This window comes from Caenorhabditis briggsae (assembly GCF_000004555.2).
Source record: "Caenorhabditis briggsae complete genome, chrIII, whole genome shotgun sequence".
Classification (NCBI taxonomy): Eukaryota; Metazoa; Nematoda; class Chromadorea; order Rhabditida; family Rhabditidae; genus Caenorhabditis; species Caenorhabditis briggsae.
This window is the reverse complement of record NC_013490.2, coordinates 13,770,886-13,791,112: the sequence shown is the minus strand read 5'-3', so window position 1 is coordinate 13,791,112 and position 20,227 is coordinate 13,770,886. Positions and strand designations below refer to the sequence as shown.

The window sequence follows — 20,227 nt, the reverse complement described above, 5'->3', positions numbered from 1 at the left end:
TTTATTGATTCCGCTCCTCGTCCAACTGGCTTCTGGATCCTCGGAAATTCCTGGATTTGCGGCAAGCTTTGCATCGAGAGAGCCGCAAATTCTCCCAGGATTCTAGAAACTCCGCGTTGTTCCTGGAATTGTGCCATGCCAAAATTTCAGTGTCGGTTGTCTGAAAAAAATTTCGAGATGTCAAATTTTGGAATTTATAAAATTTGAAGTTTTTCTCTAACTTTTTCGCTAGCTTCCACCTTCAGCGGAGCGCGCACCCACCTTTTTGGCGCCAAAACTTCAAGCGCTTCTATCTCAACAACTAAAAGAGAAACCAGAAAGTTGTAAACTACAAAAATATGTAAAATTAAACTTCGCATATTTTCTTATTTAGCAACGTTCAGCTAGCTTTTACTGTTCGCGAGATACAAGCGTCCAAAGTTGAATTGGCGCGCGCCAATTGGCGCAACCTTTTATTTTGGTTCCCTATCTCAACGACTAAAAAAGATATCAAAAAGTTGTAAACTACAAAAATGTGTAAATTTAAATTTTACACATTTTTGTAGTTGACAACTTTTTGTTAGCCTGCACCGTTCAAAAGATACAAACGTTCAAATTTGAGTGAGCGCGCACTCATGGCAGTTGAAACTTTTTTGGCAAATTCGCCCCACCGAACATACCAGCTCATCACACATATGAATAAATAACAAATGCTTCTTCTCGACACCAACGTCTCCTGCTAGAAGTCCACTGATGAGGGCGTCCTCCGCCTGTTTTGAAAAATTCAAAATTTTCAAAAAAAAAACAATTATCAATAGAGCAAACTTGCATACCGAAATAAATTTCCGGTGTTTCGTGGATTTTAGAATTCGTTCTGCGGCTTTTCGAGTGGTCAAATAAAATGGTCCATAGAGGTAGGATGGGAAGAGTGGACATTTGAAAGAGGACGTTGGGATGAACCTGGAATTTTTAGAATTTCAGATTTTCCGATTCTCAGAATGTTTTCCAGAATTACAGAACTTCAGAATTTCAGAATTTCAGAATTTCAGAAAATTTCAGAACTTCAGAATTTCAGAATTTCAGAATTTCAGAATTTCAGAAAATTTCAGAATTTCAGAATTTCAGAATCTCAGAAATTCAGATTTTTTAATTTTTAGGTTCTCAGGATTTCAAAATTTTGGAATTTCAGAATTTCAGAACTTCAAATTTTCCAAACTTTGTAAAATTTTCAGAAATTGCAATTTCGAAAAAGTGACCAAAATTGGCCAAAATTCAAAATTTTCGATTTTTCAGTATTTTAGAATTTTGCAAAAAAAAATAAACTTTTGAAATTTTAGTGTGTCCAATAGAGCGCATTTTCTTACCATTTACTCGTCTTCTTATTGACCACCTCAACTCCGGCATTCCTTTTGTTCCCGTAAATCGTAGAAATCGACATATTGATCGTTCCATCATTGATTAGAGGAGTCAGTTGGTCCGGATAGAAAATCACGTCTTCATCGATTTTTCCAATTAATTTCACGGATTCTGCAGCCTTCGATTGTCCGTAGAGCAGGATTGTTAGACTCTGAAAATGTTAAGAAGTTTTGAAAATTTTAAGAAAACCGGAGAATCCGAAAATTCGAAAAATCGAAATTTTTGACCAACCTTATAAGGTAAATTCCGATAAGTGTCCTCCAAATCAACCACAATCATATCTCCAAAAAGCTGTGCCTCCTTCAAAACTACCGTATTCTCCTTTTCATTTTCCGAATTGACCCCAACCAAAAACAAGATCTTCATTCGTTTTTCAGCCACTATTTTGTTTTTGTCCGAATTCATCCAACTTTTTCTTATCACATTACGCCGCGCAAAATTGTCCCGATTCGATGAGACAATCATCAAAATGTCCGGATTTCCAGAAATTTCTTTTGGCAAAAAAATCCATTTGAATTCTTTTTGAACGTCAGCGAACACGATTTGATATGTTTCGTTGTTGATTTCCGAGGACACATTGAGGGATTTGTCTGAAAATGTCTTAAAATCTCTAGAAATCTCTAAAAAGTCCACTCACTCTCCTGCCACTCTTCCTGAATGCACGCTCGATCGGCTTCGGAGAACTTCGGACTCGCTCGGAGAACTGAAAACATGAATACGGTAGGTTCCTAAGGTTGGAAACATGAATCAAAAATGAATCTTGCGTATTTGAAAACCCAAAAACTCAAAATTTAAGATTTTTTAAGTTCGAAAAAATCCCAAAAACTCACACAAAAACGCCAGTGATGCCACTACGATGAGAGTGATCAGAATACGGTTAACAATCGTTGATGCACGACGGTGTCTGGATAAAATTCGATTAGGTACTAATCGAATTCACTACTTTAAAGGGCTAATGTGGGGGAGTTGGTTATTAGGTATTCGCCGAGTTTAGGGTGCTAAGCCTGAATGGGAAATCTTACTTGAAGTTCCATTCATAAAAACGCAGCCATTGAAAAATTGGAATGCGCATCGCAATTGTTTCGAAATGAATTGTGTGGAAATCGAGTTTTTCTGATTTACCAGCAAGCTGGTGCGCCTTCGGCGGCATTCAATCTATTTTTTTTCTGGTTCGTGGCTCCGCTCCTCAATTATTCTTGAAGGGTCACGCACGTGGGTTCAGGCGAGGGGGTCAGAAAGCGCGCCCCAGTAATTTTTTCGAAAGTTCTCAATTGGCTGCTGAGAGTTCGTTGACTGACAATCATACTTTAATGCATTAGGTCGAGAAGACGAATATTTTTTTTCAATATTTTCCGATGTTTTCTTTCGTTTTAGCTCGTTTTTTCTCGTTTTTTCCCCTTTTTTCAGTGAAAATTAGTTGAAAAAAGTTTCAACTTATTTATTAAGGTGATAAGTCCAATGCTACCGCCTCGTGCAGTGATGAGCCAAGTGAGCGAATGGAAGAAAGCTCGATTTTCGACGTTTTTTTGAGGTGAGTTTTTGAGGTGGGATGTCATGTCCTTAGGTGATATTAAATGCATTGAGGTTCTTCCATAATTATTAATTCTTTATTAGAGGTTATTCAATAATTCGTTCTATTTTCAGAGCAACCAGAATCCGGCATCCGATTGCGAAGGCAACAACGACACGAGCTGTGCACATGAGAAGTCGGATGGATCATCGTGAGAAGTCGCATGGATCAATTGGGTTTAATAATAATTGTTATCTCTCTTGTTATATGTCATGAATCTCAATAAATGGTCATATATTGCCTTCCCCTTCCTCGGAAAATTTAGGGAGAACAGCAACATAAATGGAGCAGTATTCACCGAAAAAAAACGAATTCATAGCCTTCTGTATCGTTAAAAAACATTAGAAATAACCACGTGAAATCCACGTGTCATTTTGAATTAGTTAATTTCGGCTGGCCTACGAGTTAGCTGGGGCGCGCTTTCTGACCCCCTCGCCTGAACCCACGTGGTCACGTAAATATATTTATATTTTCCAAGCTTTTACACTTTCCGCTTACCACTACCCCATTATCTGTGTGCCTGTTTTTCGGGATTTCCAGATTTCCAGAATTCCGGAAAAAAAACTTTCGTGGCAACAATTTTTTTGTAGTAGGCGAAAGGCCCATACTCCCAGGGGGCATCGAAATAGGGGGCATCGTGCTCAACGGGGGCATACACTCATAGGTGTCAATAACTCATAGGGGGCATCCTGAAGTTGTGCCCTAGGGGGCATCCCACCATGTCTCATAGGGGGCATCGGACCAGATGCTCCCAGGGGGCATTGATAGTCTCATAGGGGTCATTGAGATCAATTTGAGTATATGATTCTGAACACGATGAATTTTTATTTTTACATCTTTTTCGTAGTTTTTTTGAGGAAAACAAACACAATTGCAGACTATCGAAGGTGTTATTTCGGAGGGTCAACTGGGTAGAATTTCGGCCAAAAATTCGACAAAAATTCGGGGGTACAATTCATTTCATTCAGGGGTACAACGCTTGTGATTCGGGGGTACAGTTTTTTTTTGAGGGAGTTTCTGAATTCCAGATTTTCAGAGCTTGAAAATCTCAGAATTCTTAGAGTTTGAGAACTTTGAAATTTCAGTATTTCGGAATCTGAGAATTTCGGAACTTCAGAGTCTGAGAATTTCAGAATGTTAGAATTTCAGAACTTCGAAATCGCAGAACTTCAGAATCTCAATATTTTTGAATTTTTAAAAATTACGACAGAAAATGTTCACTTCTCATTGTCACATTGTTCTTTTTGATTTTGTGTCATATTTTTCACTCATTCAATGATCTATAAAATTATGAAAAAATGAGAAATATTCAATTACCACGAAATTGAGCAAAATTGAGAAAAATTGGGAAAAAACGAAAATTTGAGAAAAAAAAGAGAAGATTGGGAAAAACCGAAGGAATATTGAGAAACAGAAGAAAATGAAATAGAATTGAGAAAAATTGAAAGTAGTGACTGAGTTTTTAAACCTGAATTAAGCATTAAAGTCCTGAGTTTGTAAAACTTGTCAAGATTATTTTACAGTTCTCTGTTGTATGCTTTCCTGAAATTTCGAGACTCAAAACCTCAAAAAAAAAACTAATGCCTTTCAGCACAGCACAATTTCCACAATTTTTTTCATGATGAGTGAAAAATATGACACAAAATCAAAAAGAACAATCAAAAGACAATGAGAAGTGAACATTTTCTGTCGTAATTTTTAAAAATTCAAAAATATTGAGATTCTGAAGTTCTCGATTTCGAAGTTCTGAAATTCTAACATTCTGAAATTCTCAGACTCTGAAGTTCCGAAATTCTCGGATTCCGAAATACTGAAATTTCAAAGTTCTCAATTTCTAAGAATTCTGAGATTTTCAAGCTCTGAAAATCGGGAATTCAGAAACTCCCTCAAAAAAACTGTACCCCCGAATCACAAGCGTTGTACCCCTGAATGAAATGAATTGTACCCCCGAATCATTGTACCTCCGAATTTTCGGCCGAAATTCTACCCAGTTGACCCTCCGAAATAACACCTTCGATAGTCTGCAATTGTGTTTGTTTTCCTCAAAAAAACTACGAAAAAGATGTAAAAATAAAAATTCATCGTGTTCAGAATCATATACTCAAATTGATCTCAATGGCCCCTATGAGACTATCAATGCCCCCTGGGAGCATTTGGTCCGATGCCCCCTATGAGACATGGTGGGAGGCCCACTAGGACACAACTTCAGGATGCCCCCTATGAGTTATTGACACCTATGAGTGTATGCCCCCGTTGAGCACGATGCCCCCTATTTCGATGCCCCTGGGAGTATGGGCCTAGGCGAAACGATGTGGTTGGTCTGAAAATCCTAGAGTAGAGCAGGTTTTTACGGGTTAACAGATTGAAATCTTTATTGGATTACATAGAGAGAAAGAGATCAAAAAGTGGAATTTTAGCGAAATTCGAGTTTTTAGGTTGTTGAGATCGATTATCGATTTATTGATTCCGCTCCTCGTCCAACTGGCTTCTGGATCCTCGGAAATTCCTGGATTTTCGGCAAGCTTTGCATCGAGAGAGCCGCAAATTCTCCCAGGATTCTAGAAACTCCGCGTTGTTCTTGAAATTGTGCCATGCGAGAATTTCAGCTTTTGCGGTGTCGGTTGTCTGAAAATTTTAGAATTTTAGAATTTTTGGACTCTTAAATTTTTGGAATTTCGGAATTTTTGAATTTTCGAAAATTCTAATTTTCAGGACTTTCCGGATTTTTAGGGGGTTTTAATAGTTTTGAAAGTTTTAAGAAATTTTGAATTTTTGAATTTTTGAATTTCAGAATTTTAGAATTTAAGAATTTTAAAATTTTAGAATTTTTGAATTTAGAATTTTTAAATTTTTGAATTTTTGAATTTAGAATTATTAAATTTTTAAAATTTTGAATTTTAGAAGTTTTTAAGTTTTCAGATTTTCGGAACATCCGAATCTCAGTGTTTCCGATCTTACCGTTTCATCGTACATATACATAGATGGCAATTGCTTCTTCTCGACACCAACGTCTCCCGCTAGAAGTCCAGTGATGAAGACGTCCTCCACCTGAAAATTTGAAATTTTCAACTTTTTATCAATAGAGCAAACTTGCATACCGAAATAAATTTCCGGTGTTTCGTGGATTTCAGAATTCGTTCTGCGGCTTTTCGAGTGGTCAAATAGAATGGTCCGGAGAGGTAGGATGGGAGGAGTTGGCATTTGAAAGAGTACTTTGGGATGAACCTGGAAGTTTTGGATTTTCAGATTTTTTAGATTTTCAGAATTTCAGAATTTCCGGTTCTTACCATTTATTTGTCTCATCCTTATTGCTTACTTCAACCCCGGCATTCCATTTTTCTCCATAAATCGCTGAAATCGACATATTGATCGTTCCATCATTGATGAGAGGAGTCAGTTGGTCCGGATAGAAAATCACGTCTTCATCGATTTTTCCAATTAATTTTACGGATTCTGCAGTCTTCGATTGTCCGTAGAGCAGGATTGTTAGACTCTGAAATTGTTCGAAATATTTTTTTTCTGAAAGTTTGACCAACCTTATAAGGCAAATTCTGATAATTGTCTTCCAAATCAACAACAATTATATCTCCAAAAACCTCTGCTTCCTTCAAAACTACCGTATTCTCCTTTTCATTTTCCGAATTGACCCCAACCAAAAACAAGATCTTCATTCGTTTTTCAGCCACTATTTTGTTTTTGTCCGAATTCATCCAACTTTTTCTTATCACATTACGCCGCGCAAAATTGTCCCGATTCGATGAGACAATCATCAAAATGTCCGGATTTCCAGAAATTTCTTTTGGCAAAAAAATCCATTTGAATTCTTTTTGAACGTCAGCGAACACGATTTGATATGTTTCGTTGTTGATTTCCGAGGACACATTGAGGGATTTGTCTGAAAATGTCTTAAAATCTCTAGAAATCTCTAAAAAGTCTACTCACTCTCCTGCCACTCATCCTGAATGCACGCTCGATCGGCTTCTGAGAACTTCGGGCCCGCTCGGAGAACTGAAAACGCTATTTGTAAAAGTCGAAAAATCTCAAAAACCCTGAAAAAATCACCAAAAACGCGATTTTCAACAAAAGTGGATTTTTGGCTCAGTGGGATTTTCGAAATCCACCAATCTGAAGGTCCCGGGTTCAAATCCCATCGGTGGCAATTTTTTTGCTAGTGTGAAAAAGTCTAAAAACTATCGGAAATGAGTCTTCTCGTTAAATTTCCCAGTTTGGATCATAATAACCAAAAATCGGATGTTAAATGCATTTTGGTGGCTTATGGAACGCCGTAAGCGCAACTTCCATTGGTTCTTGTGATTTGAAATCGTCAAATTCAAATTCAGGACCCTCGAAAATCCTCTTAAACTATAAAAAGTCCTCGAAAAACTTATTTTTAGAGGAATTTCCGAAACAGTATCCAGATGGCCGAGTGGGGTTATTCATGAGAAAATCTACCAATCTGAGGGTTCCGGGTTCGGACCCCACCGGTTGCATTTTCTTTTCGCAATTTTGTAAAACTCTAAAAATCTCAAAAAACCTGAAAAAATCACCAAAAACGCGATTTTCAACAAAATTGGATTTTTGGCTCAATGGGATTTTTGAAATCCACCAATCTGAAGGTCTCAGGTTCAAACCCCACCGGTGGCAATTTGTTTTTTGCTATTGTGAAAAGGTCTAAAAACTGTCGGAATTGAGTCTAATCTTTAAACTTCCCAGTTTAGATCATGAAAACAATTAATCGAAATTTAAATGCATTTTGGCATACTTGTAAAATTCCGGGCCGGCCCGCCAAAGCCCAGGCCCGGTCCGGGCCGGGCCTGAGGAAATTTTCAAGACCCGGGCCCGGCCCGGAAGGCCCGGTGTCAAAAATTCTGTATTTTTGAGCCAAATTTTGAGCTCTCAATATAATGTTTTCCATTTTTTTTTTCGTATTTCGGATTGTTTGTCTGTCTGATCAAAAAAGATCGAAAAACTCGAAAAAAATTTTTTTGGTCGAAAAAAATCACATAAGGGTCCCCCCTTATGTGTTTTTTGAAAATTTCGAAACTAGTGAAATGACGGGCCCGCCGGGCCTCCGAAATTCCGGAAAAAGCATGCATTTTGGTGGCTCGTGAGAAGCCATCAACGCTATTTCCATTGATTTTTGTGGTTCGAAAATATTAAATTCGGATTCAGGACCCTCGAAAACCCTCTTAAACAATAAAAAATCATCGAAGAACTTATTTTAAGAAAGAATTACAAAAAAGTGGCCAGATGATGGCCAAGTGGGATTTTTCATTTGAAAACCTACCAATCTGAGGGTCCCGTGTTCAAACCCACACAGTGAAACTTTCTTTTTGCATTTGTGTAAAGGTACAAAAAGCTCAAAAGACCTGGGAAAATCTTCAAAAAAGCATTTTTCCAAAAAGTGAACTTTTGGCTTAGTGGGATTTACGAAATCTACCAATCTGAGGGCCACGGGTTCGGACCCCACCGGTGCCGTTTTCTTTTTTGTTTTTTGTGTATACCTTCGAAAAGTGTCAAAAATTAATCTAGCATGTTTGAAAAACCCAAAAACTCAAAAAACAAATTTTTCAAAAATTCCAAAAAAAAACAAAAAACCCAAAAACTCACACAAAAATGACAGTGATACCAAAACGATGAGAGTGATCAGAATACGGTTAACAATCATTGATGCGCGACGATTTTGTCGCATTGGTGGCCTAGAAAATTATCTGTGTGTCTGTTTTTCCGGATGTCCAGATTTCCAGAACTTACGTGGCAACAATCTGTTCGTAGTAGGCGAAACGATGTGGTTGGTCTGAAAAACCGAAAATCACGCTTTTTTTCAGTTTTTGAGAAAAAAAAACTTTGTACCGAAATACTGAAGGCCAACTTCTTTTTTTTTCTACCTCAAAAACTAATTTTTGGCTGAAATTAGCTGAAATTTTAGAATTTCCAGACGTCTATAGAAATTTCTAGAGTGCTAATCAGTCTTTTTTACGCCTTTTGACATCTATACAAAAGCAAAAAAGAAAATGCCACTGGTGGGGTTCGATCCCGGGACCCTCAGATTGGTAGATTTCGAAAATCCCACTGAGCCAAAATTTCCCTTTTTTGGAAATCGCGTTTTTGAAGGTATTTCCAGGTTTTTAACGCTTTTTGACATCTACACAAAAGCAAAAAAGAAAATGCCACTGGTGGGAATTGAACCTGATACTCTCAGATTGATAGATTTTTACACCGAAAATCCCACTCGGCCATCTGACCTTTTTTTGGAAATCCCCCTAAAAATAGGCTTTTTGGCGATTTTTCATGGGTTTTGAAGTTTTCAATAGTCTTGAATTTGAATTTCATAATTTTGAATTAGAAAAATCAACGCCAAATGCATTTTCGACTGCCTAAAAACTATCAAAATGCATTTAAATTTCTGTTTTTTGGTTTTATGACCTAAAATGGGAAATTTAAAGTTTAGACACATTCCTGATAGTTTTTAGACCTTTACACATTTGCAAAAAAAAAATTGCCACCGGTGGGATTTGAACCCGGGACCTTCAGATTGGTGGATTTCAAAATTCCCTCTGAGCCAAAAATCCACTTTTGTTGAAAATCGCGTTTTTTGGCGATTTTTCTAGGTTTTTGAAATGTTTAGAGCTCTACACATTTGCAAAAAGAAAATGCCACCGGTGGGATCCGAACCCAGGACCTTCAGATTTGTAGGTTTTTTTTGTGAAAAATCCCACTAGGCCGTTTGACCACGTTTTTGGAAATTCCTCTAAAAATAGGGCTTCCGACGATTTTTCAAGGTTTTTGGGGTTTTAAATGGTTCTGAACTCAATTTTCGTAATTTTAAAATACAAAAGCCAATGAAAATCGCTTTTCGGAACAACAAAAATACTAGATTTATGACTCATAAAAAAGCCGAGAAAGAGCGAAAAAATAAACGGAGAAAAATGTGTTTTTTGTATTCACATACGCTATTTCCTGTGAGGTTTTTTTGTGCGCAAATACATTCAAATAGTGTTATATCAACACATAAAAATACGTTTTAATTCTTGAAACCAGTCAATAATTTCCAGTTTTTTCCTTTCTTTGACGATTTGGACGATTTTCTTAATATTAAAGAAGGTTTTCATAGTTTGAAACTTGGAAATTCGAACTCAGGACTATCAAAAACCCCAAAACCCCTGAAAAAACCATAAAAAATAGTCCAAAAACCTATTTTTAGAGGAATTTTCCACAAAGTGGGCAGGTGGCCGAGTGGGATTTTTCATGAAAAATCTACTAATCTGAAAGTCCCTGGTTCGAATCCCACCAGTGCCACCGTTTTTTCGCAATTGTGTGGAGATCTAAAAACTATCAGAAATGGGTCTAATCTTCAAATTACCCAGTCCAATTCATAAAAACAACGAATCAGAAGGTTAAATGCATTTTGATGACTTGGCGGAAGTAAACGCAGTTTTCGTTGGTTTTCATAGTTCAAAACTATTGAATTTAAATTCAGGACTATCAAAAACCCCAAAACCCCTGAAAAAATCATGAAAAGTCCTCGAGAAACCTATTTTTAGAGGAATTTTCAACAAAGTGATCAGGTGGCCGAGTGGGATTTTTCATGAAAAATCTACCGATCTGAGGGTCCTGTGTTCAAACTCCACGAGTGGCATTTTTTTTTTGTTTTTGTGTAGAAACCTAAAAACCTAAAAACCGCTACCTTGACACCTTCGAAAACACGATTTCTAAAAAATTGGAATTTCTGGCTCAGTGGGATTTTAGGAAATCTACCAATCTGGCGCAGTTTTTATTGGTTTTGTGGTTCATAACTATTAAATTCAAATTCAGGACCATTGAAAACATCGAAAATCATGAAAAATCGCCAAAACCCCCATTTTTGGAGGAATTTCCAAAAAAGTGGTCAGATGGCCGAGTGGGATTTTTCATGGGAAATCCACCAATCTGCAGGTCCACGGTTCGAACCCCACCGGTTTCATTTTCTTTTTGCAACTGTCTAAAACTCTAAAAACCTCAAATAAACTGGAAAAACCTTTCAAAATGCGATTTTCAAAAAATTGGAATTTTTGGCTCAGTGGGATTTCCGGAATCTACCAACCTGAAGGTCGCGGGTTCGAATCCCACCCGTGGCGTTTTCTTTTTTGCTTTTTTGTAGATGTCTAAAAATAAAAAAAAATGGGGTGCGAGCCTTCTAGAACTTTCTATAGACGTCTGGAAAATTCTGAAATTTCAGCTAATTTCAGCCAAAAATTTGTTTTTGAGGAAAAATATCGAAAAAAGAAAATAAGAAAATCAATGATTCATTTAAAACCGAAAGTGAGAGAGAGAGAGTGGGAAAAGCTGAGAGACGCAGAGAAAAGAGAGGAAAACGATAAAAACTGATAAGGAAAAACTGATATTTGCTCAGAACTTCAGAATTTCGAAAACGCAGAATTTCAGATTTTCCGATTTTCAGAATTCCAGAATTTCAGAATTCCAGAATTTCAAAATTTCAGAATTTCAGAATTTCAGATTTTCAGAATCTGACAATCTGAGAATCTTAGAATTTCACAACCTCAGAATCCCAAAATCTCAGAATCCTAGAATTTTAGAATTTCAGAATTTCGAAAATTCAGAATTTCTGAATTTCTGAAAAAACCAAAAAATCTGCAAATTCCAGAAAATTTTCTTTTGAACCAAAAATTTCAATCTTCATGGTCCTACAAAAATCTGAAAATTCAATTTTTTCGTTTTTTTGAAAATAGAAAGTGCACTTTTAATACTAATTTTCTGAAAAAATTGAGTTTGAAGCTGAGCAATCGTCTAAAAATTATTGTATTGTTATGGTCTATGTCCTAAAAGTTCAGCGCACTTTTTCTAGGATTTTTGTATTTTTTGAGATCAAAAATCAAAAAATTTGGAAAACCGGGTTACTGTAGATGATTGTTTTTCTCCTAAAATCTAGCAAATTTTCCTTCAAAATCTAGAGAATTTTTCAAAAAATTTAGAAATTTCCAGAAAAAAAATTTCAAAACTTTTTTTAAACTCTTTTTTCAGAATATCTGAAAATCTGGAAAAAAAGTGGGCGGAGCCTAATTTTCATGCTGCTGCTGCAATTGTATTTTTTGTCTAGAATCGTAAAAAAATTGAGTATAATTTTTTTTATTTTTTGTACATTTTTTTAAAGACGCTCGTCTTCAAGTATACTGTAGTTTGTCTAGACTGCTGCTGGAATTTCAGATTTCGGGAAAATTTTTTTTTTTTTAAATGTTTTTTTTGGAATTTCCAGAGTTTAAAAAAATTCAAAATTTCACCTATTTTTTTATTCTAGCAAAATATTCTGAAAACGCTGAAATTCAAAAAATAAAAATCCTAAAAATCCAAAAATTTCGAAAACAAATTTTTGGAAATTTTCCGAATTTTCGAAAAATTTTGAAAAAACTCCAAAAATGACGAATTCCAATATTCAACTATTCCCCTCCTAGTCAACAGACACAAACACACTCATAAATCCTCTGAAACCAGTTTTTTTTTGTTTTTTTTTTTGAAAACTTTTTTTATTAAAAAATCCAAAAAAATAAATTCTAGAATATTCTAAAACCCGAAAATTCTAGAAAAATGAAAATGAAAAAAAAAGGCAAAAGAGCTCGCGGAGCCCCATGGTTGCCAGGCATCACCCCTAGCAACATGGTCCCTTGAGGAGCAATGGTTGCTCAGCATTGCTCAGCATTAACGACTTCCAATTTGATTTTTTGGTTTTTTTTTTGAAATTTTGAGGCGCAAAAAATCATCTGAAATTGTATCTGAAAAGTGGAAAAAATCATTTTTCAATCCTAAAAATTTTTCAAAAATCTAGTTTTTTCTGGCTTATAATAAGTTAAAAATGTGAGATTTTTAAAGAAAAATAATACAAAAAATCATAATTTCAGTGATTAAAATTTACAAAAAAAGAGAGAGAGAGATCGAAATTTGAATACATATCAACGAGAGAAAAGAGGAAAATATGGTCGAATCGAGAGGAAAAATACTGAAAATTGGGGGGAAAATTTGAAAAAAATTCCTGAAAAACGTAGAAAAATGAGGGAGATTTTTGTGGAAATGGAATGGCTGGGGGGGGGTGGTGGAAAAATTGGGAAAAAATGGGGATAAAATGAGAAAATTTCAAAGTGAAAATGGCCGAAAAAAATTGGGGAAAATTTGGAAGAAAATGAGGAATTTCAGGGGAAAAATAGGGAATTTTCATGTCAAAAAATTACAATTTTAGAGCTAAAAATAGGCAATTTGAGGTGTGAAAATTGGGGATTTCAAGTCAAAATGAGAAATTTTAGCTCGAGATGTCTTTTTTGAAGCCAAAAAATGCCCAATATCATGATTTTGAAGCCAAAAAATGCCCAATATCAGATAAAAATTTGGGTTAAAATTTGAGTTTTTTGTCGTTTTTTGAACTCAAAATTGTTATTTTTAGGCTTAAAATGGTCTATTTTGAGGCCAAAAATTGCCAATTTTTTCGGGGCAAAAGTTGAAAAATGGCCGGAAAATAAAGGATAAAAAATCTCGAGGAAAAAAAGAGGATCATCAATAAAAGCTGGATTTTTTGGGGAGCAAATCAACTCGAAAACGGCATTTTTAGAGTTGAAAATAAGGGATTTCAGGGTAAAATTGGGGCAAAACATAGATTTTTACAGAGCAAAAATTGGAGAAAATTCCAATTTTCGGAGCTAAATTCTCAATTTTCAGCCAAAAAACCGACAATTTCAGGGCTAAAAATAAGGGATTTTTAGGGTAAAAATTGGGGGAAAAATCACGATTTTTAGTGATTTTTAGAGGTCAAAAATTTTGGGAAAATGGGGAAAATTCAAAGTTCGAAATATGGAAAATCAGGGGAAAATCACTGAAAAATGTCATTTTTTGAGTCGAAAAATTGAATTTTCCAGCTCAAAAATCAATGTTTCTAGCTCAAAAAGCCCACTTTGAGCCCAAAAATTCAAATTTCAAGTCGAAAAATGACATTTCCAGGGTGAAAAAGTGCAAAAATGGTATTTTTTGAGTCATTTTTCAGCAATTTCAGACAATATGAATTATTAAAGGCAATAAATATAGAAACTTCAGATTTTCAGACAATTAAAGTTTTCAGTTGACACGTGGCAACTCGTTGAATATCTTGAATACATGATGGTTGAGCTCGTGCTTCTCGGGCTCGGTGAATCGTCTCAGGTAGCCGTCGGCCTCCTTCAGCGTCTTCTTACTGTACCAATCGATACGCCCACGCAGGTCCATTAGGCAGCATTCGACCTGGGAAATTATTGATTTTTTGGAATAAAAATGAATTTATTAAGCCAAAAAAAATGAAATTTTAAAAGTTTCTGAAAATCTATAGAATTTGGGAATTTCTATGAAAAAAAATTAGGGAAAATTGGGACATTTTGGCCTGAAAAAGTCGCGTTTTTAAGCCAAAAATCGCCATATTCAGACACTCACAATTAGCTGAAAATTTGGGATTTAAGCTCAAAAATGCCGAATTTTTCAGAACTTCAGCATTTTCAGATCGATAAAAAACTCACATCAATCACCTTCCCCTTCCACGTCTCGTAATCATCGGCCATTCGGATTTTATCCAAAAATCGCATCAGGAATATAGGAACCTGGTCGTTGAGGTTCTCAAACTCCGCGAGGCGCTCCAGCATGTCACTGAAAAGTGGAAATTTTCGAAAAATTAGGGATTTAAGAAACAAAATTGAGCTGAATAGGTCAAAAATGTCAATTTTTTAACCGAAAAATCTTAAATTAGAAGTTTAAACATCCCATTTTTCCACCAAAAAATGTCAATTTTTGCTTTAAAATCCCAGATTTTAAACCAAAAAATGGCAATTTTCGCTGCAATATCACATTTTTGGACCCGAAAATCTCAATTTTCAAACCTAAAATCCGACTTTTTTGCTTTAAAATGTCAATTTTGCGCATAAAATCCCGCTTTTCTAGCTAAAAATGTCAAAATTTCACTTTGAAAATGCGTTTTCCCCTAATTTTGAGGCTTAAAAACTCTCGAAAATGAGCAATTTTGAGCCAAAAAATCAGATTTCTAGGCATTTTTGCCTGCTTTTTAAGCTATTTTGGGCTATTTCAAGCAATTTTAAATCAATTCTGAGCAATTTCAAGTCGGTTTTGAGCAATTTTCAGGTGTTTTTGAGCTATGTTATGCTATTTTAGAGCTATTGGGAGCTATTTTTGAGGCTAAAAACCCATATTGATGGGCTGATAATTACTGAATTATCCCTAAAAATCTCAATTTTAAGGCCAAAACTTTAGATTTTGGACCTAAAAATACTGAATTTCGGACTATATTTTAGCGCTACAAAATCCCGTTTTTTGGTTTTTCTGAAAAAGTCGACTTTAGGCTCAAAAACGCCATTTTTGGACGACTTCAAAAATTGTCAATTTTGGGCCTAAAATTCGTAATTTGCAGGCTTGAAAGCCAATTTTAAGACCTGAAAATCCCAATTTTTTGGCTCAAAAATGGGCTCCTGGACGTTTCAGAACCCGACGTTTCGGAACCACGACGTTTCAGAACCCGACAGTTCAGAACCCGACGTTTCAGAACAAGATGTTTCAGAACTTTTCTGCATTTTTGTATAGTGGTGTTTATGCACCAAATGAGCATTGCTCATTTCAATTTTGTGTTTTTCTGCTTTTTTGTTCATTCTCATCTACCGTACTCCAAATAATGATAGGTTCACACTGGGTATCTCTCAAACAATCGAAAAAATTGAACTTTTCAAGAACGATGTCTTGAAGTACGCAATAATTTTTCCGGCGAATAGAAGTCTCATTTTGAATGGTTTTATTAATGACATCGTTTTTGAAAAGTTCAATTTTTTCGATTGTTTGAGAGATACCCAGTGTGAACCTATCATTATTTGGAGTACGGTAGATGAGAATGAACAAAAAAGCAGAAAAACACAAAATTGAAGTGAGCAATGCTCATTTGGTGCATAAACACCACTATACAAGAATGCAGAAAAGTCGGGTTCTGAAACGTCCAGGAGCCCAAAAATGCCAAGTTTACCCTAATTTTAGCCCTAAAAAGTACTAATTTATCCCTGAAAATCTCAATTTTTCAGCTCAAATTTGTCAATTTTGGACCTAAAAATACTGAATTTCGGACTTGAAACCCCCCGGATTTTTCAGATCAAAAAAGTCTGTATTGGAGCTGAAAATCCAGTTTTTTTGGCTCTGAAAAACGCCAGCCTTTCAGGACTTCAAAAATAGGTCAATTTTGGACCTAAAAGTCGTAATTTGCAGGCTTGACAACCAATTTTAAGACCTTAAACTTCATATATTTTTCTTTCTAAAATGACTAATTTGTCTCTGAAAATTTCAGCTTTTTGAGCTCAAAAACATCATTTTCGGACCTAAAAATACTGAATTTCGGCCCCATAAAACCCGGATTTTAGACCTAAACATCACCAATTTCCTCAGCTCAAAAATGGCAATTTCAGTCAAAATTGGATTGGAGGCTTAGCCAGATTTTTCAGCCCAAATTTCTGCCAATTTTAGGCCCTAAAAGTGGCTATTTTAGCCACAAAATCTCATTTTTAATGCTATAACTGCCAAATTTGCCTAATTCGGGTCCTAAAAATGCCAAATTCACCCCCCTAGAATCCAAATTTTCGCCCCAAAAATCCCAATTTCGCTACCTAAACAACTGCCCAAAATTGCCCATTTTGGGACCTGAAAACCTCAAATTTTCGACTTAGAAATGCCTATTCTAGCATCGAAATCCAATTTTTGGCTCTACAAATGACTAATTTATGCCTAGAAAATCTCAATTTTTCAGCTCAAAAACGTCAATATTGGACCTGAAAACTCGATTTCTCAGTTCAAAAATCTTAATTTTGTGCCTGAAATCTTTACTAAAAAGCTGAAACCCCAGCAGCTCAAAAATGTCTATTTTGGACCTAAAAATAGCTATTTTAGCCTCAAAAATGCGAATTTCGGATCTGAAAATGCCTACTTTCCACTAGAAAACTGTCAATTCGAGGTCTAATAATGTATCATTTTTGAACCTAAAATCCCCCTATTTTTTCGCTTAAAAATGACTGATTCGGCCCTGAAAATCCCTATTTTTCAGCTCAAAATTGCCAATTTTAGGGTCTTAAAATTCAAAATTTCGCACTAGAACTGGCTATTTCAGCTGCGAAATCTCATTTTTAAGGCCAAAACTGTCAAATTTGGCAGTATAGCCTCTATTTTAGCCTCGAAAAACGTCAATTTTCGATCAAAAATTTAAATTTTTCGGCCTAAAACACTCAATTTCAAACCAAAAACTCCCACTTTTTGGCTCTAAAAGTGGCGATTTCAGCTAAAAAAGTAGCCAAATTTACCCTCAAAAATCCCCATTTCCCACCTAAACAACTGCCCAATCTCTCCCTTCAAATCCGCCTCGGTCGCCTGTTCCAAAATCGTAAAAGCCGTCGATAGAGCGCAATTTCCAAAGTTCTTCCGAACTTTATCATCTGTGATTTTGAGCTCCTCGTGCACGAAAATATAGACGGCGAAGTGGAAAATCGATAGGGCCAGTTGGGTGGGCAGTTCGATTTTTTGCAGGAAGCACTCGGTCCAGAAGTTCAGAATGTAACGCGTCGATTCGCCAACCTGAAATACGGATTTTGGATGATGTTTGAGCATTTTTCGAGCCATTTTGAGCTATTTCAAGCCATTTTGAGCCGCATAAAATTTTGATTTTTCGCTCATTTTTTGTCGGAAATATCACAATTTCGGCTTATTGAATAGGTCAAAAAAAAAAATTTAAACCTAAAAATGGCAATTTTCGCTGCAAAATCACATTTTTGGACCCGAAAATCTCAATTTTCAAACCTAAAATCCGACTTTTTGGCTTAAAAATGTCAATTTTGAGCATAAAATCCCGCTTTTCTAGCTAAAAATGACAAAATTTCACTTTGAAAATGCGTTTTCCCCTAATTTTGAGGCTTAAAAACTCTCGAAAATGAGCAATTTTGAGCCAAAAAATCAGATTTCTAGGCATTTTTGCCTGCTTTTTAAGCTATTTTGGGCTATTTCAAGCCATTTTAAAGCCATTTCAAAGCTATTTTGAGCAATTTTAAGTCAGTTTTGAGCTATTTTGAGGTGTTTTTGAGCTGTTTCAAGCCATTTTTGAGCTATTTTTAACTATGTTAAGCTATTTTTAAGCCGTTTTCGAGCTATTTTCAGCTATTTTAAGCCTCTAAAAATCAAGGATTTCAGTGAAAATCCAGTCTGAAAATATAAATTTCAGTCCGAAAATGATCCAATTAGCATATTAAAAAATCTCAAAAATCCAAACTTTCCAGCCAAAATAATGGGTTTTCCGACCCTAAATACCCTATTTTAAGCCTCTAAAATCTCGATTTTTGGGAGATTTTGAGCCGAAAATGAGCACAAAATTCAAAAAAAAAAGCACCTACAGTATGCGGAATGATTGATTGCTCCGAGTCGCCGTACAGATCGCCTTCGCAGATTGCCGTCGTGTACATCTGGAAAAGAGTGAAAAAAATATGCCATATTGGGTTGAAATTTGAAGATATTCCGTGCCAAAACTGCTATTTTAGCCTCAAAATTGTCATTTTTTGTTGAAATTGGCTTAAAAAAAGTGATTTTTTCAGTGAAATTTGCGATTTTTAAACTAGAAATTGACATATTTGGGCTTAAAATTGGCAGTTTTAGGTCTGAAAATTGACATTTTCCGGACTCAAGAGGCCAGTTTTGGGTCTTGAAATCATTGGATTTTTACTTGAAATTGATATTTTTGAGCTCAAAATCATCATTTTTGGATTAAAAATTCCCTATTTCTAGGTTTAGGGCAGCTATTTTACATCTTAAAATCGTCATTTTTCGTCTGAAAATCATTGATTTTGGCTTAAAATAGGCATTTTAGGTCTGGAAATGCAACAATTAAGGTCTTAAAAATGCTTTTCTGGGTTCAAAATCGCTATTTTTTCTCAAATTTGACATGTCCCAAGTAGTCGAAAAAATTAGCCATTTTTAGGTCCTAAAATTTGCATTTCTCGGGCCTTAAAATGTTTATTTTTCGCTAAAAATCGCCGTTTTCGTGGTGGCCATAAATCTCAATTTTTGGGCTAAAATCGCCATTTTTAGACTCAAAACCGTCAATTTTAGGTAGTATAAAATTGCTTTTTCTAGGCGTTTCGAGCTTCAAAAATCCAATTCTCGAGGCCAATTCCAACACTTTTCTACCTCCAGAATCCTCAAATTCCGATTGAACTGCAAGATATCGGGATTGTGAGCATCGATCAGTGCCAATTGCATTTCCGTATGGTTCAACTGGATCACCAGTTTCGCAAACGATTTATCAATATTGAACCATCCGATGCCGGCGACACGTGTCATCGACGAAATCACATCCCAAAGAAGCTGTCGGAGGTCCTTCGTGAATTTCTCGGGTCGTTCTTGTAGAAGACGTCGAACGATCGACAGAATTCCGATGGTCCACATACGATTGTCGAAACTCTCAGCTGAAACTTTTGACAGGGTTGGATGACGGTGGAGATGACACTTAAAATTGACCAAAGTTGGCTAAAAATGGTCCAAAATCAGCGGAAAACGGTCGAAATTGGCTTAAAATGGCTTAAAATAGGTTAAAATCGGTCAAGATTGGCATAAAATTGCCCAAAATGGGATCGACATTGACCAAAACGGACCGAAAATGATCGAAAATCGGCTTGAAATTGGCTTAAAATCAGCTTTGAATATCGAAAATTGTTAAAAAATAGCTGAAAGGCTCGAAATTGTTTCAAAATGAGCTGAAAAATGGTCCTGAAACGTTAAAAATGATCTGAAATAAGCCTAAAATAGCTGGAAATCGTCCGAAAGCGCCGAAAAAGGATCGACAATGGATTACTAAAAAAATGGTCTAAAATGAGCAAGGTTTGGCCTGAAAATGAGCCTGAAATGGTCCAAATTAGGCCGAAACTAGTCAAAAATGATTCAAAATCGCGTGAAATTAGTCAAAATGGTCCAAAAATAGGCCGCAAATGGTGCAACATGGTCCGAAATGGCTATAAATGACTCGAAAATAGTCGAAAATTAGCTTGAAATTGGCTTAAAATGGTTCAAAACTGACATAAAATTGCTTAAAATTGACCAAAATGCGTCAAAATGAGCATTTTTGAGCTAAAAAACCAAACTTTTCGGGCAATTTGAAGCCAAAATTTCGGTTTTTCGGCCAATTTTTTAGCTTTTCAATGCTTAAAAATGTCTCCAAACTCCCCAAAACCCCCCCCC

At 35.8% G+C, this 20,227-nt stretch overlaps 3 protein-coding genes across 3 annotated transcripts in view; all 3 read right to left on the bottom strand.

The window, feature by feature from the left end:
* Position 1: 1 nt before the first annotated feature.
* Cbr-bre-2.2 lies at positions 2-2,545 on the bottom strand (the record flags this gene model as incomplete). The annotated part of the gene is made up of 7 exons (XM_002643030.1): positions 2-160; positions 660-939; positions 1,344-1,546; positions 1,627-1,985; positions 2,033-2,098; positions 2,226-2,299; positions 2,418-2,545. The coding sequence occupies 7 exons, from the start codon at positions 2,543-2,545 to the stop codon at positions 2-4; spliced, it is 1,269 nt and encodes a 422-aa protein (XP_002643076.1).
* A 2,877-nt stretch (positions 2,546-5,422) lies between these two features.
* Cbr-bre-2.1 lies at positions 5,423-8,657 on the bottom strand (the record flags this gene model as incomplete). The annotated part of the gene is made up of 7 exons (XM_002643031.1): positions 5,423-5,590; positions 5,924-6,013; positions 6,064-6,190; positions 6,253-6,458; positions 6,502-6,860; positions 6,908-6,973; positions 8,576-8,657. The coding sequence occupies 7 exons, from the start codon at positions 8,655-8,657 to the stop codon at positions 5,423-5,425; spliced, it is 1,098 nt and encodes a 365-aa protein (XP_002643077.1).
* A 5,402-nt stretch (positions 8,658-14,059) lies between these two features.
* The window catches only part of CBG22998, a gene marked incomplete at both ends in the record, with an annotated part of 8,527 nt that continues 2,359 nt past the window's right edge, over positions 14,060-20,227 (bottom strand). Inside the window, 5 exons of the mRNA XM_045244627.1 lie at positions 14,060-14,221; positions 14,491-14,617; positions 17,334-17,581; positions 18,391-18,459; positions 19,181-19,458. Of these exons, the coding sequence (XP_045097707.1) occupies positions 14,060-14,221; positions 14,491-14,617; positions 17,334-17,581; positions 18,391-18,459; positions 19,181-19,458 (884 nt within the window). The remainder of the gene's footprint in view (positions 14,222-14,490; positions 14,618-17,333; positions 17,582-18,390; positions 18,460-19,180; positions 19,459-20,227) is intronic.